At 46.2% G+C, this 14,109-nt stretch overlaps 1 protein-coding gene across 8 annotated transcripts in view; it reads left to right on the top strand.

Moving 5' to 3' along the window:
* Positions 1 to 14,109, top strand: part of DST (dystonin) — a 732,471-nt gene that overhangs the window by 556,817 nt on the left and 161,545 nt on the right. For all 8 annotated transcript variants that reach the window (XM_073589123.1, XM_073589125.1, XM_073589124.1 and 5 more), the window contains one exon: positions 6,435 to 6,601. In XM_073589123.1, the coding sequence (XP_073445224.1) occupies positions 6,435 to 6,601 (167 nt within the window). The remainder of the gene's footprint in view (positions 1 to 6,434; positions 6,602 to 14,109) is intronic.

The raw sequence follows: 14,109 nt of genomic DNA on the forward strand, positions 1-14,109 counted from the left end.
AGGTTTTCGGCGTCAGGCGCGATCCGGCGCTTTTGACTAAAACCGGATCCGGCGAAATGCAATGCCGGATCCGGTTTCCCCCCCATTGACTTGCATTAGAGCCGGATCGAGCCAGATGGCCATGCGTTTCATCCGATTTTCGCCGGATCCGGCAATGTGACGCGATCCGGCGTCTGGAAAAAACGGCTACTGTAACGTTTTTTGTCTCCGGCGAAAAAGCCGGACACGCCGGATCCGGCGTGTCCGGCTTTTTCATACAATGAAAGCCTATGAGCGCCGCAATGCGCCGGATCCGGTTTCTTTGGTCTGAGCATGCTCAGTAGCTCTGCCCACAGGACATATATAAAAGCAAGACAATGGGACCCTCAGCCACACCCAACATGCCACCCAAGCCAAGAACCAGGAGCAGGAGAAGGCAGCAGATATCTGCAGCAGCAGCACCATCAGCACCACCCCAAATGGAGCAGCATGCTGAACAACGGGAGGGGAGTCCAGCAGCAGATGAGAGACGGTAATTATCAAATCCCCCATTCCTCCAAACTAGGGCTATGGAATATCAAGATATTCATTGGCCCTTTGTTTCTCTTTATTCAACAGCCGCCCAATAGATGCAGCAGCAGCAGAAACACCACCCACAGCCATGGAGTCTGGCCATGAGGAAGACAGCACATCTTCTGGGAGCCCTCCCTCGCATCGTCAGCGTTTGACGGTAAGTTTTTATTTCCAAAATCCATCATCTCTGTAATATATGTGTATTCATTGCCTTTTATTTCAAAACAGGAATCACAAGATGAAGAGGAGCTCCCAGAAGAAGAAGGAAGGGGTGGACAGACACTTGGAGTGGGCTCACAATTGGTAAGTTTTTTGCATCAAACGCAGAAACACAACATCACACTACACACAACACATAGAAAACAATGTTCTGCAGACCACACACAGCAAACAAATGCCTACATCCAAAGACATAACATTTTTTGTTTTCTTCTCTAGTCTTCCCAATCTGGTGCTCGGCCAAGAGGTCCTCGCAGTGCCTCCCAGGGTCGTCGGCGACAGCAACGCGGCGGTCACCAGCGTGTAAGTATAAATATTTTTGCTTTGTTTTTTTGCACTTTTTATTTCATTTCTTTTGTGGAGGCTAATTATGTTATTTTTGTCTTTTTCTTTAACAGCCTTCACAGCGTGCTCCCGACTCTGACGGTGAGGATGGAGGGATTGATGTGGACCGCCTCATCGATCTCGTCAGAGAAAGGGAGCCGCTCTGGAATATGGCTGACCGCCGCCACGCTGACCTGATCGTTACCCGACGACTCTGGGAGGAAATCTGTTCGCTCCTTGTGGACCGCTGGGAGGACCTCGAAGCTCGGACCCAGATTAAAGAGCGTAAGTATATACAGTACCGGTTGCTTGATTTAAACCAGTGTTTCCCGAACTCCAGTCCTCGTGGTCCCCACGGATCATGTGTTCAGGATTTCTATTTACTTTGGAAATCCTGAAAACATGACCCCTGGGGACCATGAGGACTGGAGTTTGGGAAACACTGATGTTGTATACTAACCACTTTGTCCTTTCTCGTTTCAGGGGAGAGAATTGTGAAGCGGTGGCGGTCTGTGAGGGATCGTTTCAAGAAGGAGTTCAATAAAGAGATGCGGGCCCCGAGTGGATCTGGAGGACGCAGGAGCAAGTACAAGTACGCACGAGCCCTGTCGTTCCTCCGGGAGACAATGCTCACCAGAAGGTAAATATTACACACCACATGTGACAAAAAAATGTTTAGATGTAACTTTTTTTTTTCAGCCAGGGCCATACCATGTCACTATTTTAATTGTTTTTTTTTTCTCTTTATTCCACAGCACGGTGAGCAGCACTCGGGAGCCTGCACGATTGGACCCTTCTGAGGCGATCCCTGAGGAGACCGGCACCGAGGGACACTTCGACCGCCCCGGTACATCTGCACCTTCCCAGCCTTCCCACACATTCGACCCATCTGTCCCATCCACCAGCACAGGAGCATCGTGGCCGCCTACATTACATGAAGCTACTGGTGAGGAGATCGCTTTCCCTTTACCCCACCCTTCTGCCCCTGCCACCTCTAGTACACCTGCGGGTACTGGGCGGCAGCGGCAGAGGGGTCAGGAAAAGACTTATGCGCCAGAGTTCTTGCATCTGAATGCATCTTTCCAGAACTGTCTAAAAGTCTTGTCAGAGCAAATCTCTGCAGGCTATCAGCAGATCAACTCCAGCATTCTGGAGGTGAAGACACTTCTGCAAACCATGCATTCAGAAGCAAGATCTTCGCCAAACCACACCTTTTTCAGGTCTGTTGTGGAGCGCATGGAAATGCTCTCTCGTGCCCAGCAGATGCATGTAATGCATTCATGCCACGCTGCTCTCCAGCAAGTTACCTCCCAACCTCCTCCTCCCACCACAGTAGTTCCTCCACCTGCACCCCCTCCAGCCACTTTCCATCCTCCCCCTCCTATTACATCTACACCCCCTCCAGCCACTTTCCATCCTCCCCCTCCTATTACATCTACACCCCCTCCAGCCACTTTCCATCCTCCCCCTCCTATTACATACTATCCACCTCCCCAGCACCAGCAACCTCCCCAGCACCAGCAACCTCCCCAGTACCAGCAACCTCCCCAGCACCAGCAACCTCACCAGCACCAGCAACCTCCCCAGTACCTGCAAACTCCCCACTTCCAGCAACCTGCCCCGTACCAGACATCTCCCCACTTCCAGCAACCTGCCCCGTACCAAACTCCTTCCCCATACAACTTGCCATCAACATCATCTGCTCCTACAGTCCCTGCCCAACCCTCCACTCCACCACCCACCACCTCTTCTGCTTCCCACATGTCCACCCATTGTGTAGTTTTTTCCACACCTTCACCTCTAACTGTTCCTTCCCCACCACGATCCCAGTCCTCTCTCCACACTCCCAGTGTCGAAGTGTCCCGCAGCCCCTCCAGCAGTATTTCCACCACACACTACACAGATTTATAATGTGTGTATTTAAATAAAAATGACCAGTTTTATGGTTTCAAAGCTTTATTAAACAAGTTTAATAAAATTTTTAAAAAGTTTACTAAAAAAAACATTTTTCAATAAAAGTTAAATTATTTTACACTGGTTGTCTGTCATTTCTTTCTGCGGCGAAAAAGGTTAAATACAGGGTATTTAAAAGGTGAAATGGTATTCAAAACTAGGTATATAACTGTGGGTAAATTTTAGCTTTTTGCCACAGTTGTGTTCCTTGTTGTGTTTGAAGCAAAGTATTTCACCTAAAAAGTTGTGTTTATTGTTGGTGATTTCCTAACAATGTACACAACTTTTGTTAAAAGGTGAAATACTTTGCATAAAACACAACCAGGTACACACCTGTGGCCTAAAGCTAAAAATAGAGACCATGACAAGATAGCCAACTTTGGTTGGCAAAGGTATATACTGTTGGTACAGAAGGTACACAAGTTTGGTTAGGGCACGAATCTTTCACACTCTGTCATCCTGCCAGTGTACTCTGCCTTGAGGTGACATAAAGTATAGTGCAAAATTGTCCCTCATTACTGAAACCGTAACAGAACTTCTAGTGGTAATGTCATGGTAATCTTGCAAGGTGGTTTCTTCAGAGGTGTCCTCAATGGAAATGGGTTCCTTGCAGATAACAAAATTGTGGCGTACCACGCACGCTTTGATCACCTCGTCCACAGTTTCTGTCTTGAGGTTGATCGCAGTCAATAGGACCCGCCATTTGGCTGTCAGAATACCAAAGGTACATTCAACCATTCTTCTTGCTCTTGTGAGGCGGTAATTAAAAATGCGTTTTGGTCTTGTCAATCCTCTGCTAGAGTACGGTTTCAAAAGGTGTTCTGACAGCTGGAAGGCTTCATCCCCTACACAGACAAATGGCATAGGTGGACCAGATGTTTGCGGCAGCGGTCTAGGTGGTGGGAACTGGAAGGTGTTTCCATACAGTTTACGCCCCATGGCAGACAGTTTGAAAACTTGAGAGTCATTGGAGCGGCCATAGGCCCCAATATCAACCTCAATAAATTTGTATTCCGCGTCAGCGATGGCCATGAGGACAATTGAAAAATATTTCTTGTAATTGAAATATTCCGATCCCGATCCAGCTGGCTTTACAATGCGGATATGTTTCCCGTCCACAGCGCCCAAGCAGTTGGGAAACTGACATATCTGTTGAAACTTGTCAGCAATTTCAATCCACCTCTCTGTTGTGGGCTCTGGTAAAAACTCTTCAGCTAAGGAGTCCCACAGTGCACGGCATGTGTACTTCACAATTCCAGATATGGTGGAAATCCCGAGTCTGTACTGGAAATGCAGTGACGAAAGGGATTCTCCAGTTGCAAGAAATCTGTGGGGAATTAAAAAACAATAAATTAGTTTTAAATCACAGCATTACATACCAAAACTGACCTATAACACTTGGAGATACAAACTACCACCAACAAGATTGCAGTGAAAGTGTGCTCTGATGCGATCACATCCAATAAATGTGGCTTACCTTAAAGTCACCATCAGACGCTCTGCGGGTGAAACAGAGAAGCGGCAATAGGTGTCCGCTTTTCTTATGAGGTGTGCAATGCGCTCCACCAAGTAATCAAAATTCTCCATTTTCATCCGCACATATCCAAAAAATTTATCCGGGTTTCGTCGAAGGTCCATGCAGAGTGTAGAATAGACCCCACGCGTCATTCTCTTGGCTGTGATGGGGTGGATCCACAAACGTCGTCTACGATGCCTGATGCGCTGCTGTCTCGCTCTCTCCTTCTCCAGAACAATCACCCTCAAACGATTCGCCTCCGCTATAAAATCCACCAAATTCTTCAAAATATTTCCAATGACAACATCCATCTTCGCCAGTAACTTGCTCTTCTCTCCAACCTGCACTTTCTCCTCGACAACCTGTCAAAGAAGGGCTGTAGGAACACTCTATATATAGTTTTCCAGTAGCCAATCCCGTTCGGAAGGCCACAAGGGTCAATTTTAAAAACCGGATCCGGCGTAATCCGTCGAAAAACGGATAGAAAAACGGATGAACCGGATGAGACGGATCCGGTTTTGTCTGTCAAGAAAAAGACGGATCCGGCAGAAAACCGGATCCGTCAGATCCGGTTTTACTAAACATTTGCCGGATCCGGCGTTCCGGCACGACGCCGGATCGCGCCTGACGCCGAAAACCTGATGTGTGAAAGTAGCCTAAAAGGAACAGAAAAAAATGAGTACAAAGTACAGACTTCAGTGAGAGAGACAGACATTTTCAAAGGTTCTATACTTACATAGCCAGTGTTATCCTCACCAGGACGCCAGCACCAGGAGACACACCAGCACCAGGAGACAACCAGTCTAAAAGGAACAGAAAAAAAATTAGTGCGAAGTACAGTGTTCAGTGAGAGAGACAGACATTTTCAAAGGTTCTATACTTACATAGCCAGTGTTGTTGTCAGATACAGAGTCTTGAAAGTAATGGCCTTGCAGTTTCCACACATCCTTTTATACAGCTTTGTTTTGGGGTGCATGAAACCATTTCCTGGACCTGCTCATTCTGAAGTAGACATGCGTATCGAACACATGCGTACACATGTCCTTGCTTATCAATGCATTCCCATAGACAGTAATGCATGTTTTGACGCACTCATCCGCATGCGCTTTCGGATTTTTGACGCCTCTAAAAGTGCAAAATGTTGCATTCACCGTGCCCCGCCGCACACCGCGAAACTACGCATGTATATGCAAAAGCACGCGAACGCATGCAAACACATGTTCCTGCATACACCATGTTAAATGTATGTATGCATGATACATGCGGATCTGTGCGGATCAAATGCTGCGCACACGCAAATGTGAAACCAGCCCTAATGCTTCATCCTGTCAAGACATTTTGGACAACTGTATAATTCCAATTTTGTGGGAACAGTTGGATGAAAAGACAAGAATTCTCACAGGCACACATCAAAATCTTGTAGAAGACCTTCCCAGAAGAGTGGGTGCCTTTTTAGGGGTCATAGGAAAAGAAACTAGGGGCGCTATTAATGACTATGGGTTTAGAATGGGATGTCGGGAAAGCTCCTGTAGGTGTAATGAGTCTGTGTCCTTATATTTTTGTCCAGGTACTGTATGTTACTAAATTCTCAGCACATTCAGTGTCACCCAATCCATTACTCCCATTAAAATATCTAGTCTTCCCACTCTTTCAGCTTTGCTTTCCTAGTATGTTTTTGAAGAATGACACCGAGATACAAGTGAAACTTACCATGTTCCAATGTGATGGGGCTCAGATCAATTTATAGAAGGAAACAAACTGTGGGGCAAATAAAATCCATTTAGCTTTCCAGTTTTGCACATTACAATCTGCATCTTTTGAACAGAAATTACTATTTTTTTTATCATATTTTTATTTTTTCTCTTACCAGCTATTGCGAAGACTACTAGACGACCGTAAACCTACCATTGATGTCATTAAGCGAGAGGGAGAAAAGATTTCTGGCACTGCTGACCATGCAGATAAGGATAAAATGTTGAAGGAACTTAGTGACTTAGAACGGAGATGGGACGAGCTACTGAAGAAAGCTGAAATACGGTAGGACAAGTATATTTTTTTGTGCTTCCCAAAATCCTGTCTACTGTGAGGCAGTGATTCCTGTTTCAGCTAGGGGGTGCTGTGTGTTCACCCCAGGATACGCACATAGGCGTATTGAGGCTATGAGGATGCATTGCGGTCACAGGAATATCTGGTATTGCAATGGGGAAGCAGTGACCGATGTCACAGGTAGGGGTCGCTGTGTGCTCACCCCAGGATGTGCATGGAGGCGTATGAAGGCCATAGGTGTGCATGGCAGTCACGGGCGTAGCTGTGTCTGCAATGCAGACTGATAATAAAAGTGTTAGTCTTGAACAGTGTTCCTCAACTCCAGTCCTCAAGAGCCACCAACGGTTCATGTTTTCAGGATTTCCTTAGTATGGCTCAGGTGATAATAGCAGTACTTGCACAGGCAATAATTCCATCATCTGGGCAATACTAATGAAATCCTGAAAACATGACCCGTTGGTGGCTCTTGAGGACTGGAGTTGGGGAACACTGGTCTTGAACATGTTAGTGTCCAAGACAGAGGTAGGGAAAACCTGCTCTGGATGTTGTGTATGAAACAAATTGCAGTATGATAGTAATTTGTGCAGTCTGTTCCATTCCAGACCCAGGTTTTCCATGTGACTGAAAGCCACAGGTTTCTGTGATAAAAGCCCTGCAGGAAAGGGTTAGTTAGATCTGAATGAGTGCTTAGTGAGTCTCAGGTGTGTCAGGACCAGAGAGAGGCCTGGAAACTCACTGCATACACAGAGATGCAAGTCGTCCACGGTGACTGGTCTCGGATGTGGATAAGAGTTAAATCAGCCGCACTCAGTAATATTCTTTGCAAAATTCTTTAATAATGGTAAAGAAAAAATGACACTGCCAAATCAGTGCATGGTGAAAAAAGTTATACAGCAGATGAATTGTTTGTGACGTTTCGACCAGTGTAGGTCTTTATCAAACCACGCTAAAGCACAAACAAAAATACAGACATGAAAATATGGCAATTCACTAAAATGCAGAAGAAAACAAATTATTTGTAAACGCAGCATTTCACATAGATAATGTGGGTATACAGACATTGGAAAGAAGGTCCATACTATTAAACAATAATGTGACCACTAAGATACAGAGCGGACGGCACCGCTTTTACCTTGCTTGCACAGGTGGTGTACAGCCGGCAGTAGATCCACACTAAGCTATTCCCGGGTGCTTGACCTCGTAGCAATCAATCTTAAGCTCCAAACAGCAGAAAATGGTCGCACTCCACGGGATGAATTATGTTTATTTATTGACTCATAAAATTACATGTCAAGTCGGGGTAGTGGTAAAAAGTGCAGAGAGGCTGACAACGGCCGTTTCGCGCTATCAAAGCGCTTCTACGGGACCCGCACCCGTGGAGTGCGACCATTTTCTGCTGTTTGGAGCTTACTATTAAACAATAAATCAACTTTCTGCTTGCAAGTAAATTATGCAGAAAAAAGAAACATATACACTTAAAATATGTACAGGATACATTAAAAACAGTAAACTTTTCAACAACAGTTGGTGAACAAAAGAGCCATACAAAGAAAGCAGACATATGTCATATGAAACAAAGAACTGACCTATATGTGTCTTGACTGTCTCATGTGCCAGTTCACAGCGGCAGAATTAAGAGATAATGTTGAGAACCTTAGGCTGAGAGAAAAAAAAGGGAAATCTGTCATAAATGTGATCTAACATAGTTGAACCCAGTTCTAAAGGGAGCACTATCCTTAGGAATGAATATATAGTGGCAAGCACTATAGGCATGATTATCAGGAAATAGACTAATCAGGGTGGAGGCATGTGAAAGCCCACTATAGGTAAAGAGCTCTTTGTCCGCCCGATGACCAGAGATGGCCAGATAGAGGCCTGGCAACTCACTGCGTACACAGAGATGGAAGTCGTCCACGGTGACTGGTCTCGGATGTGGACAGTTTTGTGCCCGGAGGTGAACCGGAGGTGGATGTCCTGTGCCTGAAAGAAGACTGGTGTTTGTAACAATTGCAAAACAGGTGGATATGGTGCTCAGCTGCGATCCGGAGGATATCCTGGACTGTGTACGGCTGTGTGAGTAAAGAGACTGTGATGCAGCGGTGCAAGACACCCACGTAAACTAGTCAGATGAGGACTAGCTTGTGTAGTGCTTGCAACATGTAATACTGTGTGAATAGAGTCTTGGATACGGCGCATAGACACCACGGGAACTAGTCAGAGGAAGACTGGCATGCTTAGTGTCTGTAAAATGAGGGATGCCGTATAATATATATTCTGCAAATGGTGAAATGGATACTAATTATATGCACTGAAGTTATATACACTTATGTGTATTGGACTTTTATGTGTGAAGATACCACACTAAAGAGACTTTTGTGTTTGAATTTTGTGGGTCACTGCCTCTTCACTGCGTACAGTGCTACCACTGCCTTACATATGGTGGAGAATGCAGGCAGTGTGAACCCAAGCATACCCCAAAGAGTGCTGCAGGTCATTGTGCAAGCCTGCTGGAGAAATGGAGGAACTTTTGGAGCAGTTTGTGCTCAGTCAGCACAACAGCAAGAGGTTCTGCAGCAGCAGCAAGAGGCGCTGCAGTGGAAGCTACCCGAGCTTCAGCAGAGTCGTAAAGAGACCACAAATGTAAGGGGTGATCATTGGATGTACCAGTGGACCTACAGTTGTGGCCAAAAGTATTGACACCCCTGCAATTCAGTCAGATAATACTCAGTTTCTTCCTGAAAATGATTGCAAACACAAATTCTTTGGTATTATTATCTTCATTTAATTTATCTTAAATGAAAAAAACACAAAAAGAATTGTCCTAAAGCCAAATTGGATATTATTCCATACCAAACATAAAAAAGAGGGTGGACAAAAGTATTGGCACTGTTCGAAAAATCATGTGATGCTTCTCTAATTTGTGTAATTAACAGCACCTGTAACTTACCTGTGGCACCTAACAGGTGTTGGCAATAACTAAATCACACTTGCAGCCAGTTGACATGGATTAAAGTTGACTCAACCTCTGTCCTGTGTCCTTGTGTGTACCACATTGAGCATGGAGAAAAGAAAGAAGACCAAAGAACTGTCTGAGGACTTGAGAAACAAATTGTGAGGAAGCATGAGCAATCTCAAGGATTCAAGTCCATCTCCAAAGACCTGAATGTTCCTGTGTCTACCGTGCACAGTGTCATCAAGAAGTTTAAAGCCCATGGCACTGTGGCTAACCTCCCTAGATGTGGCCGGAAAAGAAAAATTGACAAGAGATTTCAACGCAAGAATGTGCAGATGTTGGATAAAGAACCTCGATTAAACTTCCAAACAAGTTCAAGCTGCCCTGCAGTCCGAGGGTACAACAGTGTCAACCCGTACTATCCGTCGGCATCTGAATGAAAAGGGACTGTATGGTAGGAGACCCAGGAAGACCCCACTTCTTACCCCGAGACATTAAAAAGCCAGGCTAGAGTTTGCCAAAACTTACCTGAAAAAGCCTAAAACGTTTTGGAAGAATGTTCTCTGGTCAGATGAGACAAAAGTAGAGCTTTTTGGGCAAAGGCATCAACATAGAGTTTACAAGAGAAAAAAAGAGGCATTCAAAGAAAAGAACACGGTCCCTACAGTCAAACATGGCGGAGGTTCCCTGATGTTTTGGGGTTGCTTTGCTGCCTCTGGCACTGGACTGCTTGACCGTGTGCATGGCATTATGAAGTCTGAAGACTACCAACAAATTTTGCAGGATAATGTAGGGCCCAGTGTGAGAAAGCTGGGTCTCCCTCAGAGGTCATGGGTTTTCCAGCAGGACAATGACCCAAAACACACTTCAAAAAGCACTAGAAAATGGGTTGAGAGAATGCACTGGAGACTTCTAAGGTGGCCAGCAATGAGTCCAGACCTGAATCCCATAGAACACCTGTGGAGAGATCTAAAAATGGCAGTTTGGAGAAGGCACCCTTCAAATATCAAGGACCTGGAGCAGTTTGACAAAGAAGAATGGTCTAAAATTCCAGCAGAGCATTGTAAGAAACTTATTGATGGTTACCGGAAGCGGTTGGTCGTAGTTATTTTGGCTAAAGGTTGTGCAACCAAGTATCAGGCTGAGGGTGCCAATACTTTTGTCTGGCCCATTTTTGGAGTTTTGTGTGAAATGATCAATGGTTTGCTTTTTGCTTCATTCTCTTTTGTGTTTTCATTTAAGACAAATTAAAGGAAGATAATAATACCAAAGAATTTGTGCTTGAAATCATTTTCAGGAAGAAGCTGAGTATTATCTGACAGAATTGCAGGGGTGTCAATACTTTTGGCCAACACTGTATGTAGAGTTTCGGCCCACCAGGTCTCCGGCAAATGACTTGTTGCAGTTGGTGGAGGAGTGGCTCCAGCCTGAGTTTTTTTCCCCATTCGAGATGATGGAGAGAGTTGTGGCTGATCAGATGGTGTGGGCTCTGCCGGCCGCCATGCACAGATTGGTCGAGCAAGGGAACTGGGCAACCTGGACCTGCTTATAGGATTGATTGAGCGGTATAAACCCACTCAGGACATTGTGCCAGAACCCGGACATGGGGCTAATAACTGTTCTGTAACATCTGAGCCCATGGACTGCAGATATACTTGCCATAAATCTATGTGTTCCTAGCCGGTCTGTACCACCACTATGGGCACTGCTGACAGCGAACAGCGATTGTGCCAGGTACTTGTGAACTAGTGTTGCACAGTGGCTCTCCTGCACTCAGAGCAAAGTGTCATTGGTTCATAGGTCCTTTGTTGCCAGGGACGACCCCAAAGGGCGGAAAGTGGAGGCGGTGGGTATCCATGGAGAAATCCGGGAGTACCCGACCGCTGAGGTCAAATTTTCTACACCATATGGGGACTTTAAATATGTGCTGGGAGTGGCAAAGACCCTTCCATATGGGACTGTGTTTGGGAGAGACTTGTCCCTGTGAGAGACCATGGTTAACCCTCTCACGGTAAAGGTTGTGCCGGGCATAGATCCCGGAGATTTTGAGATACCTGCCATAGGGGTCACCAACCTAAGGACAGAGTGTAATCCCGATTGGCTCCCCCTAGAGGTGATGGCAGGAGAGGATGAAAATGTTGTGCCGGAGCCAGAAACCAGAGATGTTGAGATACCTGCCATAGGGGTCGCCAACCTAGGGACAGAGTGTCATCCCGATAGGCTCCCCCTAGAGGTGGTGGCAGGAGAGGCTGAAAATGTTTTGGGTGCAGAACCTGAAGATGTCAAGTCAGAGATATCTGCCACAGGGGTCGCCAACTTAGGGACAGAGTGTAACCCCGATAGGCTTCCCCTAGAGGTTGTGGTAGTAGAGTTCGTGGAGACTCCACTGAATCCAGTTCTGGAAATGCCCCCTGGTAAGTTTGGGACAGCTCAGTTCCAGGGTCCCATGCAGAGAAACTGGTGTAAAAACCGCAGGTTTAAAAATAACGCCGGGAAAAAAACGGGAATGTGTGGTCGCGAAGGACATGCGCAAGAGGAGCCCACTGGCACCGACCAAGGATGTGGCCGAGGGTCAGGGTAAATTAGATAGAGCGCTCGCTAGACAGCAGGGTCAGGAGGCTCAGATTCGGGTGCGACGCAATAAAGATGAATGCTCGGAGTTGCCAGCGAGGACTGCGGCATTTCAGCATGATATAGTCACAGAGGCACGCGTAAGGGTACGCAGGAAACGGTACCAGAGGCCCGAAGGCGAGTACTTAGGTAACAGGATGGGATGCGGGGTTACTGAACCCAAAATAAACAAGGTCAAGACCACCCTAAACTGGCCCAAATCTATGGCTAAACGTGAAAGTGAGCGTGGCGCCTGCGACTGAGAACGGCGAAGTGGGTGGTTCCGTACTGAAGTATGGAGGAGAAACACAAAGGGGAGGGATGCCTGCGCCGATCGATGGTTCCAGTCCCTACTTTGGTTTCTTAGTACAGTGCCGATCGGGGATGTCACAGGGGCATGCAGATGCCCTGTCTCGCGCCCATGTGGGGCGTCAAGTATTCAATGCCACAGGTTTGAACAGGGGAGGGGGATATGTGAGACAGTGACCCCTGTCAAAGCTAGGGGGCGCTGTGTGTTCCCCCCAGGATGCGCACAAAGGCGTATTGAGGCTATGAGGATGCATTGCGTTCACAGGCATAGCTGGGATTGCAATGGGGAAGCAGTGACTGATGTCACAGATAGGGGTCGCTGTGTGTTCTCCGCATGATGTGCATGGAGGCGTATGAAGGCCATAGGTGTGCATGGCAGTCACGGGCGTAGCTGTGACTGCTATGCAGACTGATAATAAAAGTGTTAGTCTTGAAGATGTTAGTGTCCAAGACAGAGGCAGGGAAAACCTGCTCTGGATGTTGTGTATGAAACAGATTGCAGTATGATAGTAGTTTGTGCAGTCCGTTCCATTACAGACCCTGGTTTTCCATGTGGCTGAAAGCCACAGGTTTCTGTGATAAAAGCCCTGCAGGAAAAGGTTAGTTAGATCTGAATGAGTGCTTAGTGAGTCTCAGGTGTGTAAGGGCCAGAGAGAGGCCTGGCAACTCACTGCATACACAGAGATGCAAGTCGTCCACGGTAACTGGTCTCGGATGTGGTCAGTCCTGTGCCCGGAGGTGAACTGGAGGTGGATGTCCTGTGCCCGAAAGAAGACTGGCGTTGTGTAATGATTGCAAAACAGGTGGCTATGGTGCCCAGCTGTGATCCGGAGGATATCCTGGACTATGTACGGCTGTGTGAGTAAAGAGACTGTGATGCAGCGGTGCAAGACACTCATGGCAACTAGTTAGAGGAGGACTAGCGTGTGTAGTACCTGCAACATGTAATGCTGTGTGAATAGAGTCTTGGATACGGCGCATAGACACCCACCGGAGCTAGTCAGAGGAAGACTGGCATGTTTAGTGTCTGTAAAATGAGGATGCCGTATAATATATATTCTGCAAATGGTGAAATGGATACGAATTATATGCACTGAAGTTATATGCACTTGTGTGGATTGGACTTCTATGTGTGAAGATAACACGTTAAGGCATGTTTAGTGTCTGTAAAATGAGGGATGCCGTATAATATATATTCTGCAAATGGTGAAATGGATACGAATTATATGCACTGAAGTTATATGCACTTGTGTGGATTGGACTTTTATGTGTGAAGATAACACGTTAAAGAGACTTTTGTATTTGAATTTTGTGGGTCACTGCCTCTTCACTGCTTACAGTGCTACCGATGCCTTACAATACTTATAGTATAATGTCATGTGGCACCATCTACAGGAGCTTGCACTCATATGTATGCATTGTTCTTGCATTTGTATGCGAGAATATTATTTCCCTGACAAATGTCGTGTTGGCAGGAAGGTACAGGTTTGAGAGATGAATAGCCTTAATAGCTTGTGTCTGACACTTATTCTCAGGGATTATTTCCAGCTTTTATTATCTTGTAGTCTCATGTGTGCATATTATTGCTTCCTCCTCGTATCGTTACTTTAATGTGAAGTTCATGTAG

The sequence above is a fragment of the Dendrobates tinctorius genome, unplaced genomic scaffold (genome assembly GCF_039654945.1).
Source record: "Dendrobates tinctorius isolate UK_male_01 unplaced genomic scaffold, ASM3965494v1 ptg000107l, whole genome shotgun sequence".
Taxonomy (NCBI): domain Eukaryota; kingdom Metazoa; phylum Chordata; class Amphibia; order Anura; family Dendrobatidae; genus Dendrobates; species Dendrobates tinctorius.